This window comes from Jaculus jaculus, chromosome 15, assembly GCF_020740685.1.
Source record: "Jaculus jaculus isolate mJacJac1 chromosome 15, mJacJac1.mat.Y.cur, whole genome shotgun sequence".
In the NCBI taxonomy this organism is placed as follows: Eukaryota; Metazoa; Chordata; class Mammalia; order Rodentia; family Dipodidae; genus Jaculus; species Jaculus jaculus.
In genome coordinates this window covers 58,238,815-58,252,935 of record NC_059116.1, presented here as the reverse complement: position 1 = coordinate 58,252,935, position 14,121 = coordinate 58,238,815, and the positions used below count along the sequence as shown (strand labels likewise).

At 38.5% G+C, this 14,121-nt stretch overlaps 1 protein-coding gene across 2 annotated transcripts in view; it reads right to left on the bottom strand.

Annotated features, from left to right (window-relative positions):
* Positions 1–14,121, bottom strand: part of Nebl (nebulette) — a 443,662-nt gene that overhangs the window by 161,195 nt on the left and 268,346 nt on the right. For both annotated transcript variants that reach the window (XM_045134970.1, XM_045134969.1), the window contains exon 4: positions 9,458–9,565. In XM_045134970.1, coding sequence (XP_044990905.1) covers positions 9,458–9,565 — 108 coding nt within the window. The remainder of the gene's footprint in view (positions 1–9,457; positions 9,566–14,121) is intronic.

Genomic DNA, 14,121 nt, shown 5'->3' with positions numbered 1-14,121 from the left:
CACTGAATAAGAAAAGGTTGAGGAGCTTAATTTCTGAGTAATTTTATCTTTTTATCTAAATCCACATACCTTTTCTAGCCTGCTTAAACACAGCTAAATTTGAGTAATTCTGTAATTGTAAGAATGTACTAATACCAAGTTTAATTTAAAAGGTTAAAAGTTGATTTTGTTACAGTCAGCATAGCCACAAAAGGAAAATTGACAGCATTCTTTCCCTGTCCTCTGAATTCAATAAGTCTGGAAGTCTCCACATGAGCCACAGGACCTTAAGTCAAAATCCAGAGCTATCTTTGTACAACAGCATGCAGGACTGACTGCCCAGAAAAGAGTAGTGAGGCTACTGATCACGGCATAAAATAAAGCCACAGAAGAAAGCATGAGCAAAAACACAAAGAAGTGCAACTTTCTTGACATAATCCTAGGAAAATTAAATGTGAAATATTGAACACATCATACACACATGCACTTCCAATATCCAAATCATGTTCTCTAATTATACACACTGATCTTGGGTTAACACCAGGTTGAATTGTATTTGTACAATGGCTCCCTTGAATAATGACTTTATAATAACCTAAAATAGGCAAGTGTTACTATTGCTAAGAAAGTTAAACAAAGCAAGTTTAAAACTCACCTCTCAAATCCACTGAAATTGTAATTATTAATGATAGTCAGGAGTACAAAAACGCTGATGTAAGACTGTCAGCTTTACTTTAACATTCAGAATATTCTTGCCATTTATTCCAAAATAAAATGAAACCTGGAAGAAAATTTAGACACTTTCTAAGTTTGAATTCTGCATACTGGGCTATAAATGAAGACATTTTCTGAAAAGACTAGTCTTTATTAGACTTCCCAGTAATGTGGGCAGGTTTCTGTCTTTTGTCTCAATTCCCTGTTCTCGTTGTCATTCAAATCTGCCCAAACCAAACTGCCTGGCCAGGGCATGCAAAGTCTGTATTCTGAACCACATGTGACAATAGCTCAAAACCATAAATAAAACAAGGTTTGGGGTTTGGAAATTGGATCCAACAGGAATACTTTTTAAAGACTGTTCAAGTTAAAAACAGGAGAAAAAATTAAAACCGGAGGGTAAAAGTTTTCTGGAATGGAGCAAATAGAAGGCTATAAACTGATGTGATCACAGCTCAGTTATATCCTCATGTAGAGCTTTCCAACCACCTTTACCAAAGTCACCTCAGAATATCCCTGTGATACATGCAGACTATGCTACACTCTGTCCTCTTGTGGACATACACTCAAGCCCCAGCCACCAACGTGAGTGCATTTGTAGAAAGAGCTTTTAGGGATCTAACCAGGGTTAAGTGAGATTACATGGGTAGAGTCTCCACTCCATTAGATTGATGTTCCTATAAGAAGAGGAGACACCAGCTCTCCCCTCACTGACCCCTGCAAATACCAGGGTAAGGTCACATAAATAACAGGCAACAGCCTGCAAGGTAAGGGGGAACTCTTGCCAGAACCCAGACCTTCTTGGCCTTAGGATTCAGGTCCTATAAATGTGGAAAAAATAAACGTCTATTGTTTTAGCCACCCAGTCTGTGACAGTTTTGTGACAGCAGTTTGAATATGAAATGACCCCCATAAGCTCATGTACTCAGGTGGTCCCCTGGTCCCCAGTGGTACTGTTTTAAGGGGCTGTCCATTCCTTGGGACATGGAGTCTGGGTAGCACAGATTCGACACTAGGGGCAGGTCTTGGAGGTGACTACCAATTTGGGTTCCAACCAGAACTCTGCTTCTTGAGCCACTGAGACGCGAAGACGCTGTGGCTGTGTGTAGAGGTCCTGTCACTACCACGCCTTCCCTGCCTTGGTGGACTGAGAGCCTCTGAGTCATGAGCCAAAATAAACCCTTCTTCCTGTAAGTGACTTCTGTCAGGTATTTTGCCAAAGATCAAAAATAGGGAATATACAAACCATGCAGATGTTGTGAGTACTAAACTTGTAGAGACTTCAGTTAGATACCTGAAGAAGGTCTCTGACAACAGTGCCTTAGATTAGTGGCAGCCCATGCACTTTTCAACAGAATGAAAATCTTAGGAGACACATTAGGGAGACAGAGGCTATGACTTACTGGAGACATATTGATACAATCTTTCAATAAAATTACAGGACTCACTGAATACCCTGAGTACCCAAGCAGCACAAAATGAAAAGTAAATATTTTGAAGCAGCATGAAAGAGAATGTCAAAATTCAAAACTTTTGTGTACCTGTGTGCAAATACATATGGCAGCCAGAAGGAAACTCTGGGTATTAATCTTCAACTATCATCCACCCTTTAGAGACAGAGTTGTTCACTTACAACTAATGGCCTAGAACTAATCAGGCTAAAATGGCTGGCAAGGGAGCTCCAGGGACCCACCTGTCTCTGCCTGACCAGCACTGGGATCACAAACATGTGTCACCATGCTTGGCTTTTTAATTTTTACAAGTGAGTACCCTTGCAGACAGGGGTTTCATGAGAAAGAATATACAAAAGTAGCTGTTATTTTAAAAACCACCGCCTCATTCATCTATTCAATAAGCATTTGCTTGACATCTGCTGTATATCAAGCACCACTTTAGGCATGGGTGATCTTGCATCAAAGGAAATACTAGTTCTGTTCTCTCTTGTGGCACTTATCCCAGGAAAGGTTTAAAGTGTCAAGACTGAGAAGTAGATGCAAAACAAAAACTCTTCAGAAAAAAAAAAAAGAGGAAGGAATAAAAGTACCAATTCAGTTGCTTTCAACTTTAGCAACACATTAGGTCACACCCTCATGGAGCACAGCCCCTATGGGAGTGGAGACTAGAATGTAGCTATGAAGCAGTCTGCAAGACAGGTGGCACAGAGCTCAACATCAGGGACTGGTCTGGAGCCTCTGAGCCAGGGTGGATGGGAAGAGGGGCAAAGAGCCTTCCAGACAGAAGAAGCATGGGGTGCTGGGGGCTGGAAGGCCATCTAAGTTCAGGGTCTCAGTTATCACTAAACCATAGAGAGCCTTAACTTTCATGTAAAAGGTTAGCTATGGGCAGATTCTAAACACAACAATGGCATAATCAAATGAATTTGCAAGAAACTATATGCAGAATGACCAAACAAGGAGCAGTGACAGCACAGTGAAAGGAAACAGTCCAGAGGCTGTGCTAGAAACCCATGCAAGGGACAGAGATAGGGACGTATCCTTAACCCAGACGGTAACAAGCAAACCAAGTCCAGAGCACTATAACAAGCATTCTTGGAGACACATAAAACAAACTGACAACAACGTGATCTTCACCTACCTGAGTTTAATGAAGATATTTAGACATATGAAATGCTAATTATAACCAAATGTGAGCTATAATGCATGAGTGGTATAAGTAACAGTCATACATTATAAAGCACTATACTAATTATAATTCAGAGGTGAGGAAGACCACTGTAGCTGGCCACTGAGTGTGTGTCTTGGTCAGGAGGTCAGGATGTCATTTAAGATAGTGTGAAATTGGTCTAAACAAGAAGTGATCCATGCAAAAGTTCAGAACATAAGTCCAGGCCAAAATGAAATGGGCAAACAGTGAAATTGACAGGAAATGAAAACAAGCTAGGAAATAGCTGAGGGCAATTGTGTAGGTTCCTTGGAATCAGGATGAAAAGATTTAAAGGACAGACTATCTTGATCAAAGTAGTGGCCCCTCTGTATCTGCCTCTTTCTCTCTCTCTCTAATAAGTAAAATATAATAAGAAAAAAATTACTGCATGAAATGACACAGGAAAATGACCCAAAAACAGTGAACTGAAAGGGATGGAGAGAAAGAATTTCATAAGAGAAGTGTCTTAATCAATCATTTGTTAGATCCTTCGCCTCTGTCTCCAAGCAGAAATCACAGGTGCTAATTCTTGTATTCTGTGGTGAGTCCCAAACCTTTCCTGCACTTAGTGGCATTTTAACCCCTGCTCTTGCCATGCACAAGCAATTACTAGTCTGGGATGTAAATGTTTCTTTAAGTGACGGTGGCTAAAAAAATCTGAGGATAAAAAGAAGAAATAGGCCTTTGAAGTTCTACTTGACATGGAAAAATAAAGCAAAATTGGGCATGAGGGAATCCATGAATGGGTAAGGAAGAGCCAATAGGTCATTCCCCATATACTTTTCCCATGAAAGTATAAGTATCCCTCTAGAAATTGTTTCTCTAAGGAAAGATTCTATTCAGTGGGTCTGATTAAACATATTGTTCTCCAAAGTAAATGAATATTCATGAGCATATATTGGACATAGTAAGAAAAATGTGCTATTGCCATTGCTCTATCATCTTCGTTAACATATTTGATCTCTTCCTTCAAAAATAGCACTCCTGGCCCACTACAACGTGGTATAACATTGGTGTTACTAGTTGAGAAGAACTAGAGGTAATCTAAAAATTAGAGCTTTATAAAAACCTGGGCTCAATTCCCCCAGAACTCACTTAAAGCCAGATGCTAAAAGTGTCCGTGGATCTGGATTTCATTTGCAGTGGCTAGAGGCCCTAGTGTGCCATTCCCCCTCTCTCTCTCTCTCTCTCTCTCTCTCTCTCTCTCTCTCTCTCTCTCTCTGCTTGCAAATAAAAATACTTGTTTTTAATTTGAGCTTTAGAGGGTTTATATCTTAGCCATCAACCTCATAGGCAACACTATGTTAAAAAACACAATTATAAGTTATAATAAAATGTCATCCATTTTCCTTTCAAACTATAGTAAGTATTCAAAATCAGAAGTTTCCATATAAATTATTCCTTAGTTATAAACGTTAACATTTCTTATATTAGGAAGAAAATTAGTAAGTAATCCATTTGAGCACTGAATGCCTATCTAATTTTTATCTTCTGCTTCTTAAAAAAAGAAACTCCTTTTTATGTTTGCTAAATATAAAAAGAAACTTCTATGTCAGTCGTTCTGATTCATACAAGACCTAATTGCCTCCTACAGGATAATTTTGCCACCAGTTTACAATTAGCATGCATTTCTCATGCATGAGTTGACCCAATTACATAACAAATTTTGCCTTTGGGGATTTTTTTTTTTGACTGCCTGTCTTCTGTCCACCATACAACTCAATTTCACACTGTCAGCAGCCTAAATATGGTTACAGTCAGTCTCTGTCAAAATGATTTATTTAAATTACAAGCAGATACCAAATCCCTAGATAATCATTCTACCCTCACACATTCACCCTTGCACTCAACCTAACTTTGAATTGAATCTTTTAATAATCCATAGAAACGATATTCAATTATTAGGCAATGCTTAGTTCTAATAATCTAACATTTTGAAGCTAACTCACAAAGTCTTGGGGAACTAAATCAGCAGTATCTATGTAAGCTTATTAATGAGCATATAATTTATTTTACCTTGTAGGTCAATGAAAAATTATGAGGTTATATGAAAAAAGTTAGAATTAATTACATTTAAATATCAAATTACACAAAGGTTTTGATCTTAACTCTGCTTGCAAAGCAAGCAAGCCTCTGTTATGAATGGGTATGCTAAACTGAAAGTGGTAACAAAAAAGCATACTTAACAGGATATATAATCAAAATTATAGGTATTGACAGGGCAAAGGAAATAGGGCATGGAAAACATGACATAGTCTGTAGGGAAGTGATGTAAGGACACAGAATCACTTACGTGGGCACACAAAACTTTTCCCATTGTGTCAAGGACAAGCACAGTCCTGACAAATCCAATAATGGTGCACTTTCTGTTTCAATCAATCTATAACATATGTGATTTTCTCATTGGTTTCTTCTTTCCTCTTCCTCCCCAAAAAAAAATTAAAAATAGGTACCTAGATATTACCTACAGCACATACTCTAAAGATACGCTTGGGCTTCACTGCACCGCATATCCGCAGACAGCCTCTGCGAGCTGGAGCGCAGCTCCTCGAGGGGGTCAGCAGACAGAAGGAAGCGCAGCCGTCGTCCGGGCAGCCGCACTAGCCAGCAACACCTGCAGAGCATTCTGCTGGCGCACAGCACCCCCGGTGCCCTCTGCTTAGAAACCTACAGGTGGGCACCACCAAAACCAGCAACTGAGATTTGGATAACCCCTATAAGCTGAGGCTATGTAAAAAGGACAAAGGGGTTTTACTTTTTAGTATTACTGACAGGCATAGTATTCCTCCACTCAAACCTATCTGTACATTGTGTTTTTAGAACATCTTCCTGAAACATTTAAAAAAAAAAAAAAACACAAAGATGCATAAGGACATTTCTGAATTCACACTCCAGAATTGGGGGGAAAAGATAGGGACAGATGGCAACTAAGGGACTTAATTGTGAAACTCCAAAGGACACACTTCCTAAATCAGCAACGAATGCTATAATTGAAACTTTGAAGCCTTATCTTCAGTGAAATGACTCAACTGCATATCCTAACTTCGTTTAATGCTTGTTTCGATGGCCAGTGCCTAAGTAGCCAGTATAACTCCATCCAAATGTAAATACACTGAATAAAATGAATATGTCTTCTGCAATGTCACTGGGAAAAAAAAAAAAGAACTTTATTTTAAAGCTATGTTCTGTTTCTTTCCAACCATTAAGTCAATTCTGAAACCCAGCTCTTGTTCATTCTGAATCTATACTGGGTAACATAGTGGAAGAATCTTAGATGGCAGTATTTAATAAATCATCCATATCCAATATGTTGTCATTACAGGTGCCAAAAGCAAGAAGGCAGAGCTAACCCACTCATTTCTTTTATTACACACAATTTGAAATTTATAGTTCTGCTTTACCCCACACCTCAGTAACATTTGCCGACACAGTGGGTATTTCCAAAGGATTTTAAATTTTAGACAGATGAGCATGACAGTGGCTAAAAATATTCCATAACACTGACACAAATACAGACACAAGCAATCAAAATGCCCATTCATCCATAACATATTACCCCAAACACCGAGGAGTTGTCATTAAATTAACTACATCATGTCTTTCTACTTTCTTCAATCCAAAGACATGAACAGCAGCTTGGAAAGAGCCATGAAATGTTCAAAGATAAAAATGAACTAAAAGCAAACTGAGAAAGTGGAGCCAAAGGAAAAATAGAGATAGTAAAAACCACTTATCTCACCCAGCTACATCAATCTATGACTAAACGCCACAGCCCCCAGTTCTAATCCCAGAAGCTCCAGCAGGAAGATTCTAGGACTAACCCAGTCTAGACACTTGCTCACCTTCTTCTTCTCAAAATAGACTTAATCCAGGCAACAGTGAAAATACCTCTCTAAAGCCAGGAGTGGTGGCACATGCCTTTAATCCCAGCAAAGGAAGCAAAGGTAGGAAGATCACCATGAGTTCGAGGCCAGCCTGAGACTACATAGTGAATTCCAGGTCGGCCTGGACTACAGCAAGACCCTACCTTGAAAAAGCAAAAAATATGCCTGTCTTAGCCATTATTGTTCATTAGGTTTAAATGAAAATAGCATGGAAGATGAGACTAATAAAAGCATTTTGTAGACCAAGTTAAATTTCTAATAGAAATAAATTATAAATAAATAATAAATTCACCAAACCTTGGAATATTTCACAGTGGATTTTAACAAATATACTGTGAAATATTATTTTACTGCAATCCAAAAATTAATAAGCCTCATCACAGCTAAAATAACTCTTATCAGACTGTCACAATTGCTAATATCAAGAGACTGTAAAAAGGTTGTCTTTTTTAAGATGTTTTCTAAATCAGATGTTTTCAAAATTGATTATTATATAACTTAATAGGCTATAATCTATTGGTATTTTGTATAGGCTACTATGTATATGGTAAATACAAATTAATACATACCTTCATTATAAGAGGTTTTGAATAATTAAGAATGGATCTGCAAACGACCTCTGGTATTGAATAAAATGTATGTTCCTGCTAATGATAAAGGTTAGTGAAACAATCAGTTCTTTTCTAGTTAATTATGAACATTGACTTAATTTAAATATAAATTAAAAAGCTTACCTTTGAATGAACTGTAATTCTCATGTTTGCTGTCACATGGATGCCTTATGTAGAACTGTTTACTTCTTTGAGAAATTTCTATGCTTGTTGAAGATTTGTTATAACTGATTTTTGCAACATTGCCTTTTCTCATCTCCAAAAATGGATCAAATAAAGAAATGTGATTGAATATAACTGCCAGAGGACTGTATCTCTAATTTACATTGACAAACATAAGAAAAGGTTTTTGACCAGGAAGAAGAGTGAGGTAAGGGAGCTTCACCATTCCAGATGGGCACTTGGTGGAACCAGAAGGAGAACCAGGGTGTGTGTCGGGAGCTCGTCAAGTCTTTCTCTTCACCGAAAACAAGTCTTGACATTCAATGGAACACCTTAGAGTATGATCAAAGCTTCTTCCAACCCTCTAAATAAAAGTTTTAAACATCAAATATTGATGGCTTTGAGCTTAAGACAAGTTTTTTGCGAAGTACATACTACAAATATCGGCAAAATGTGTGTGTGCACATATATTTATGTACATATCTCATGATCAGGGCCCAGCTTCAGTGAGTTTAAATCCATCTGCTAATTAAACATTTTCTAGAAACCAAGGCTATAGCACATATGACAAGCAGATACACAAATTGCTTGAACAACAAACACAGTCTCATAAACAAATGGTATGAGTTTTGTGTGTTTGCTCATCACACACACATCTGACAATTGTCACTCATATTTCCTTCTGGATGTCAAAATTGACCCAAATATCTGTGGGAAAAAAAAACATTTTGACACACTTCATATACCACTTTGGAAGAAACAGAATCATACATATGAATTACAAAACTTAACAATGAGCTATTTACCCACCTTTGATAAATGCTAACTTAACATTTTCCTGTTTTCAGTATGCCTTCAACTTCTGCTCGTCTCAATTTTTGTTATAAAAATTATTACTGTAAAGAATATAGCTTTCAAGTAGAAAGTAACTAAGTGTACAAATGTTTATCTCAAAAATCAGATATAACATGATTCAACAAATATCTAAAATGTTAAGCCATATGCTCATAATTATCAAATATAAATTTTTTCACTATACTTTAATCTTATACATATGAGGTTTTATCATCATATATAACAATGTCATTATATATGTTATATGATAATATATATAATAACATGATATATATTTTATATGATTATCCACAGGAAAAAAATGTTAAGTTTTTACATTTAATTACAAAAATCTTCTTTCGGCAAAATTCAAAATTTAAGAACCATTCAAATTATAAGAAAAAGATATGTGTTATAATAACTGTTAGGCTACAGATAACTGTGATGAAATCAGGGCAGAGATCTATCAAGACAAGGATGAAACTGGAGTGTTTCACAGTAGACTAAGTAGTCCTCAGCTTCCACAGCAACAGGGCCAGCCCCTGCCTAATCGCCATCCCCATCCGGGCGACACCAGAGCTGCCACACCGTGGAGGGAAGGGCACCTACATTGCTGATTTGCTCCTGAGTCCTCTTCAGCCTCTGCAACTCAGGCGTGTCAGTCACAATGCTGAAGCCCCTTCCTTTGCTTTCTTCAAAATCTCTTTTGTACTTGACCTAAGGAGGAGGAAGGAAACAAAAGAAAACTCTGAAAGAGCAACGCAAACCCAGAGGAATCACAACCCTGTTCAGGATAGGGGAAAGGCAGCAGCCCATGGAGCTGCTAGAGATGGAGGCCAATTGCTACCAACAGCATCTCAGCAAGAGGCACAGGGAAGCCAGGGCCTAACAAGACCACCTGGCGATGTCCCAGCAACTCAGCTGCTAGTGTGTCTTCCAGCTAGTTACTTACCTACACTGACCGCGCTGGTTTCATCTGTTGCATGGTGACCACCACAGCAGCTAGGATGTGTGTACATGTATGTGTACAGGTGATCACGTATGTGCATACATATGTATGTGGAGGCAGAGGTTGGTATCGGGTGTCTTGCTTCATTACTCTCCACCTTATTTTTTGAGATAGGATCTCTGAATGAACCTGGAGCTCACTCATTCAGCTAGATTAGATAGGTAGAAAGTTCTGGAGATTCTCCTATCTCCCTCTCCTCATCACTTAGATTACAGGCATGCATCGCTGCTCACGGGTGCTGGGAATACAAACTCAGGTCCTCGTACTTACATAGCAATCCCCTTTGTACATTGAGCCATCTCTCAAGCTGCCAACAATAGAACCTATTTAATCAGTTGGTAGGAACAAGTAAGTTTGTCTTAATAACTATTGTTGTCATCGACAACAATGCTACAACTAAAGAAGAAAAAAAGTGGATCTTTTACTCTCAGGCTTGTCTTACCACTTAGAAGCTGTACTTCCCTTGAGAGGAGCGACAGAGTCAAGAGCAATCCCTATCTGCAAGCAGCTTTTATTCTACTTTATAAGACAAAGCATGTGGACACAATTACACCAGTCTGTATTGCCAGATGCTATGTGTACAAATGAAAATATGTACAAAGTAGGCCATACCGCAGAATTAGAAAGCTTCTCACACAAGCCCTTGGCACACTGTCTGCAGAAGGTCCTAAGGCCCTGGACAGTGGCTGGCACAGAGGCACGTGTACCTGCAATCCTTGCACTCAGGAGGCTGAAGAGCTCCAGCCCAGCCTACGCTTCGCAGCCAGCCTCTGTCTCAAATCCAACGCTAGGGACAGGGCTCCAGTAACAGGGCATTTGCCCAGCACGTCTGAGCTCTGGGTTTGATCCTTGGCATCACAAACAAATAAGAGAAAGAGACTTCTTTTCAGTGAAGCCAAGTCTTGCTCCTTCATAATGAACCTGGTTCAGTGACAGTTTAGTCTTGCAGAGTTCCATCTGCTGACAGTACTGAGCGTATTAATGACTGAATGATCACATCCCTCTATTCTTTACTTTGGTGTGCATATGTGAGTAGTGTGTGAGTGTGTTGGTGTGTGTGCTGTATACACAACAGATACATGTGCCCCCTGCCCACATATGGAGGCCACAGGAAGATGCCAACTGTCTTCCTCTGTCGCTCTTCTGCCATATTTCTTTCAGACAATCTCTCACTGAACCTGGAGCTCGAACCCCAGAAATCCTCCTGTCTCCACCTTCCCACCCCCTGTGCGGGCATTAAAAGCACACGCGGCCATGCCTGATTCTTGTTATATGAGGGCAACAAGTGCTTTTACCTGCTGTGCCTTGTTCCCAGCCTTCTTATTCTTTTCTTTCAACTTAAATATCAAGAAAAATAGAAGCACATTTTGATAACCCTCATTTTTGAATTCAGAACGAAAAGCCCAAAGTTAACACTTAAATTATAGTAGCTTACACAAATAAAAACCACAACTGTGGGCTGGAGAAATGGCTTAAGGTTAAGCACTTGCCTATAAAGCCTAAGAACACTGGTACAAGGCTCAGTTCCCCAGGACCCTCGTTAGCCAGATGTACAAGGGCACACAGGCATATAGAGTTTATTTGCAGTGGCTAGAGGCCCTGGCACTCGCCTCTCTTTCCCTCACCCTCCCCCTTCTCTCTCTGTTGCTCTAAAATAAATAAATAAAGTCCCCATAGTTTTTAATAAGAATAAAAAATTAAACTTAAAAAAAAAAACCACAACTGTAGGTTCTGAATAAATTTGAAAAATTCAGAGTTGGACATGGAGCAACTGTATTTATTGAGTATTTGTTGAGTTGTGCCTGTATGTGTATGTGTGTGGAGGGGGTAAATACAAACATACACACACACACACACACACACACACACACACACACACACGCACACACATTTCTCTCAAGCCTGAATGCCACTATAGTACTTTTTTTGACAAGATGAACCTTGAGGGGGAAAAATAAAGATCTCCGGAGACAATGAATACAAAGATTTAGATAACTTATCACTTTTAGATTAAAGGTATCAATTTTTCTCACCATATGTTTTTTTAAATTAGTAACTCCTAAAACTCTTACTTTAACTATTGCCATAAATAAAAATTTCCACATATGGTAATATTTGATTCCAGATAAAACAGTGAGTTCAGCCTTCTAACCCACAATCTCCCAAGCATGTATGAAGGCATGCACAGCATATGTGTGAAGATACACATGGCACATTCTCTGAGTGTTGAGCATGCCTAAGCAGGGAAGCCACTCATTTTCTCTGGTTATGAGCACCAGCGGACAAGGAAGGAAAATAATGAAAAAACGAAGATGCAAGGTAACCATCCAACAGGCATGGAGATACCAAAAGACCAACCAAGACTTCCTTCCAAAGATTCAGCTTCAGAAAAGGCCCATAACTTGAAAACAAATTGGAGGAAATGCCTGAGAAAGATTTCAAAAGAATGACTGTAAATATGTTCAAAGAAGTCAGAGAACAAATCAAAGGAGTCAAAAAGGAAATCAAAGGAATCAAAGAAGACACAGGACACCAATTTCATGAAATAAAGGGGGCAATACAAGACATAAATAAGGAAATAGAAATAATAAAGAAAAACCAGTCAGAATTACTAGCAATGAAGAACACAGTTAATGAAATAAAAAACTGTAGGAAATCTCACCAGTAGAATGGATGAAGGAGAAGACAGAATATGTAAGCTAGAAGACCAGGTGGCAGATCTGATACAGGCTAACAAAGAAAAAGACAAACTTATAGAAAAGTATGAGGGGGAATTTCAAAATATTTGGGACACTATGAAAAGATCAAATATAAGAATTAAGGGCATACTAGAAGGAGAAGAATTCCACTCCAAAGGCATAGTAGGCGTCTTCAACAAAATCATAGAAGAAAACTTCCCCCAAATTGGGAAAGAGGTGCCAATGCAGATACAGGAAGCCTTTAGAACACCGGGCAGACAAAACCTGGAAAGAACCTCTCCTCGCCATATTATAATCAAACTTCCAAACACACACACCAAAGAAAAAATATTGAAAGCAGTTAGAGAGAAAAATCAAGTTACCTACAAAAGCAAGCCCATCAGGATTACAGCAGATTATTCAACACAAACTTTAAAAGCCAGAAGGACTTGGAGTGATGTATTCCAAGTTCTGAAAGATAACAACTGTCAACCAAGGTTACTTTATCCAACAAAGCTATCCATTCAAATAGACGGAGAAATAAGAACATTCCATGACAAAAGCAGGTTAAAGGAATATTTCAAGACAAAACCAGCTCTACAGAAAATACTTGATAGAATCCTCCATGCTGAAGAAAAGGAAAAGCACACATATAAGGAACCTGGAAAAAAACAGGCAATACTCAAATACTAGTTAACACAAGAGAGCAAAGGTAGAACCGGAAGCACAAAAAAAAAATGGCAAACATAAATACACACCTTTCAATAATATCTCTTAATATCAACTGCCTCAATGCTCCAACCAAAAGACATAGGTTTGCAGACTGGGTTAAAAAGCAGGATCCTACAACTTGTTGTCTCCAAGAAACTCACCTTTCTACAAAGCATGGACAATATCTTAGGGTGAAAGGTTGGAAAAAGGTGTTTCAATCAAATGGGCCTAGAAAACAAGCAGGGGTTGCTATCCTAATATCTGACAAGGTAGACTTCAGTCCAACGTTAGTCAAGAAAGATAAGGGCAGACACTTTACATTGATTAAGAGCACACTCCAACAGTAGGACATTACAAACCTAAACATATATGCACCTAACATGGGGGCTCCCAAATTCATCAAACAAACACTATTAGAATTAAGGTCACAGATAACACCAAACACAGTGGCAGAGGGTGACTTTAACACCCCATTCTCATCAATTGGCAGGTCATCCCGGGGAAAAAAATAAACAGAGAGGCATCAGGACTAAATGAGGTCATAGAAGGAATGGACCTAACAGATATATACAGGACATTTCATCCAAAGGCTGCAGAATATACATTCTTTTCAGCAGCACATGGAACATTCTCTAAAATAGACCATATATTAGGACACAAAGCAAATCTTAACAAATTCAGGAAAATTGAAATAATTCCTTGCATTCTATCTGACCACAATGGAACCAAACTACAAATCAGTAGCAATAAAGGCTATACAGCATACACAAAATCATGGAAACTAAACAATACACTACTAAATGATGGATGGGTCAATGAAGAAATCAAGAAGGAAATCAAAAAAATTATAGAGTCAAACGATAATGAGAACACAA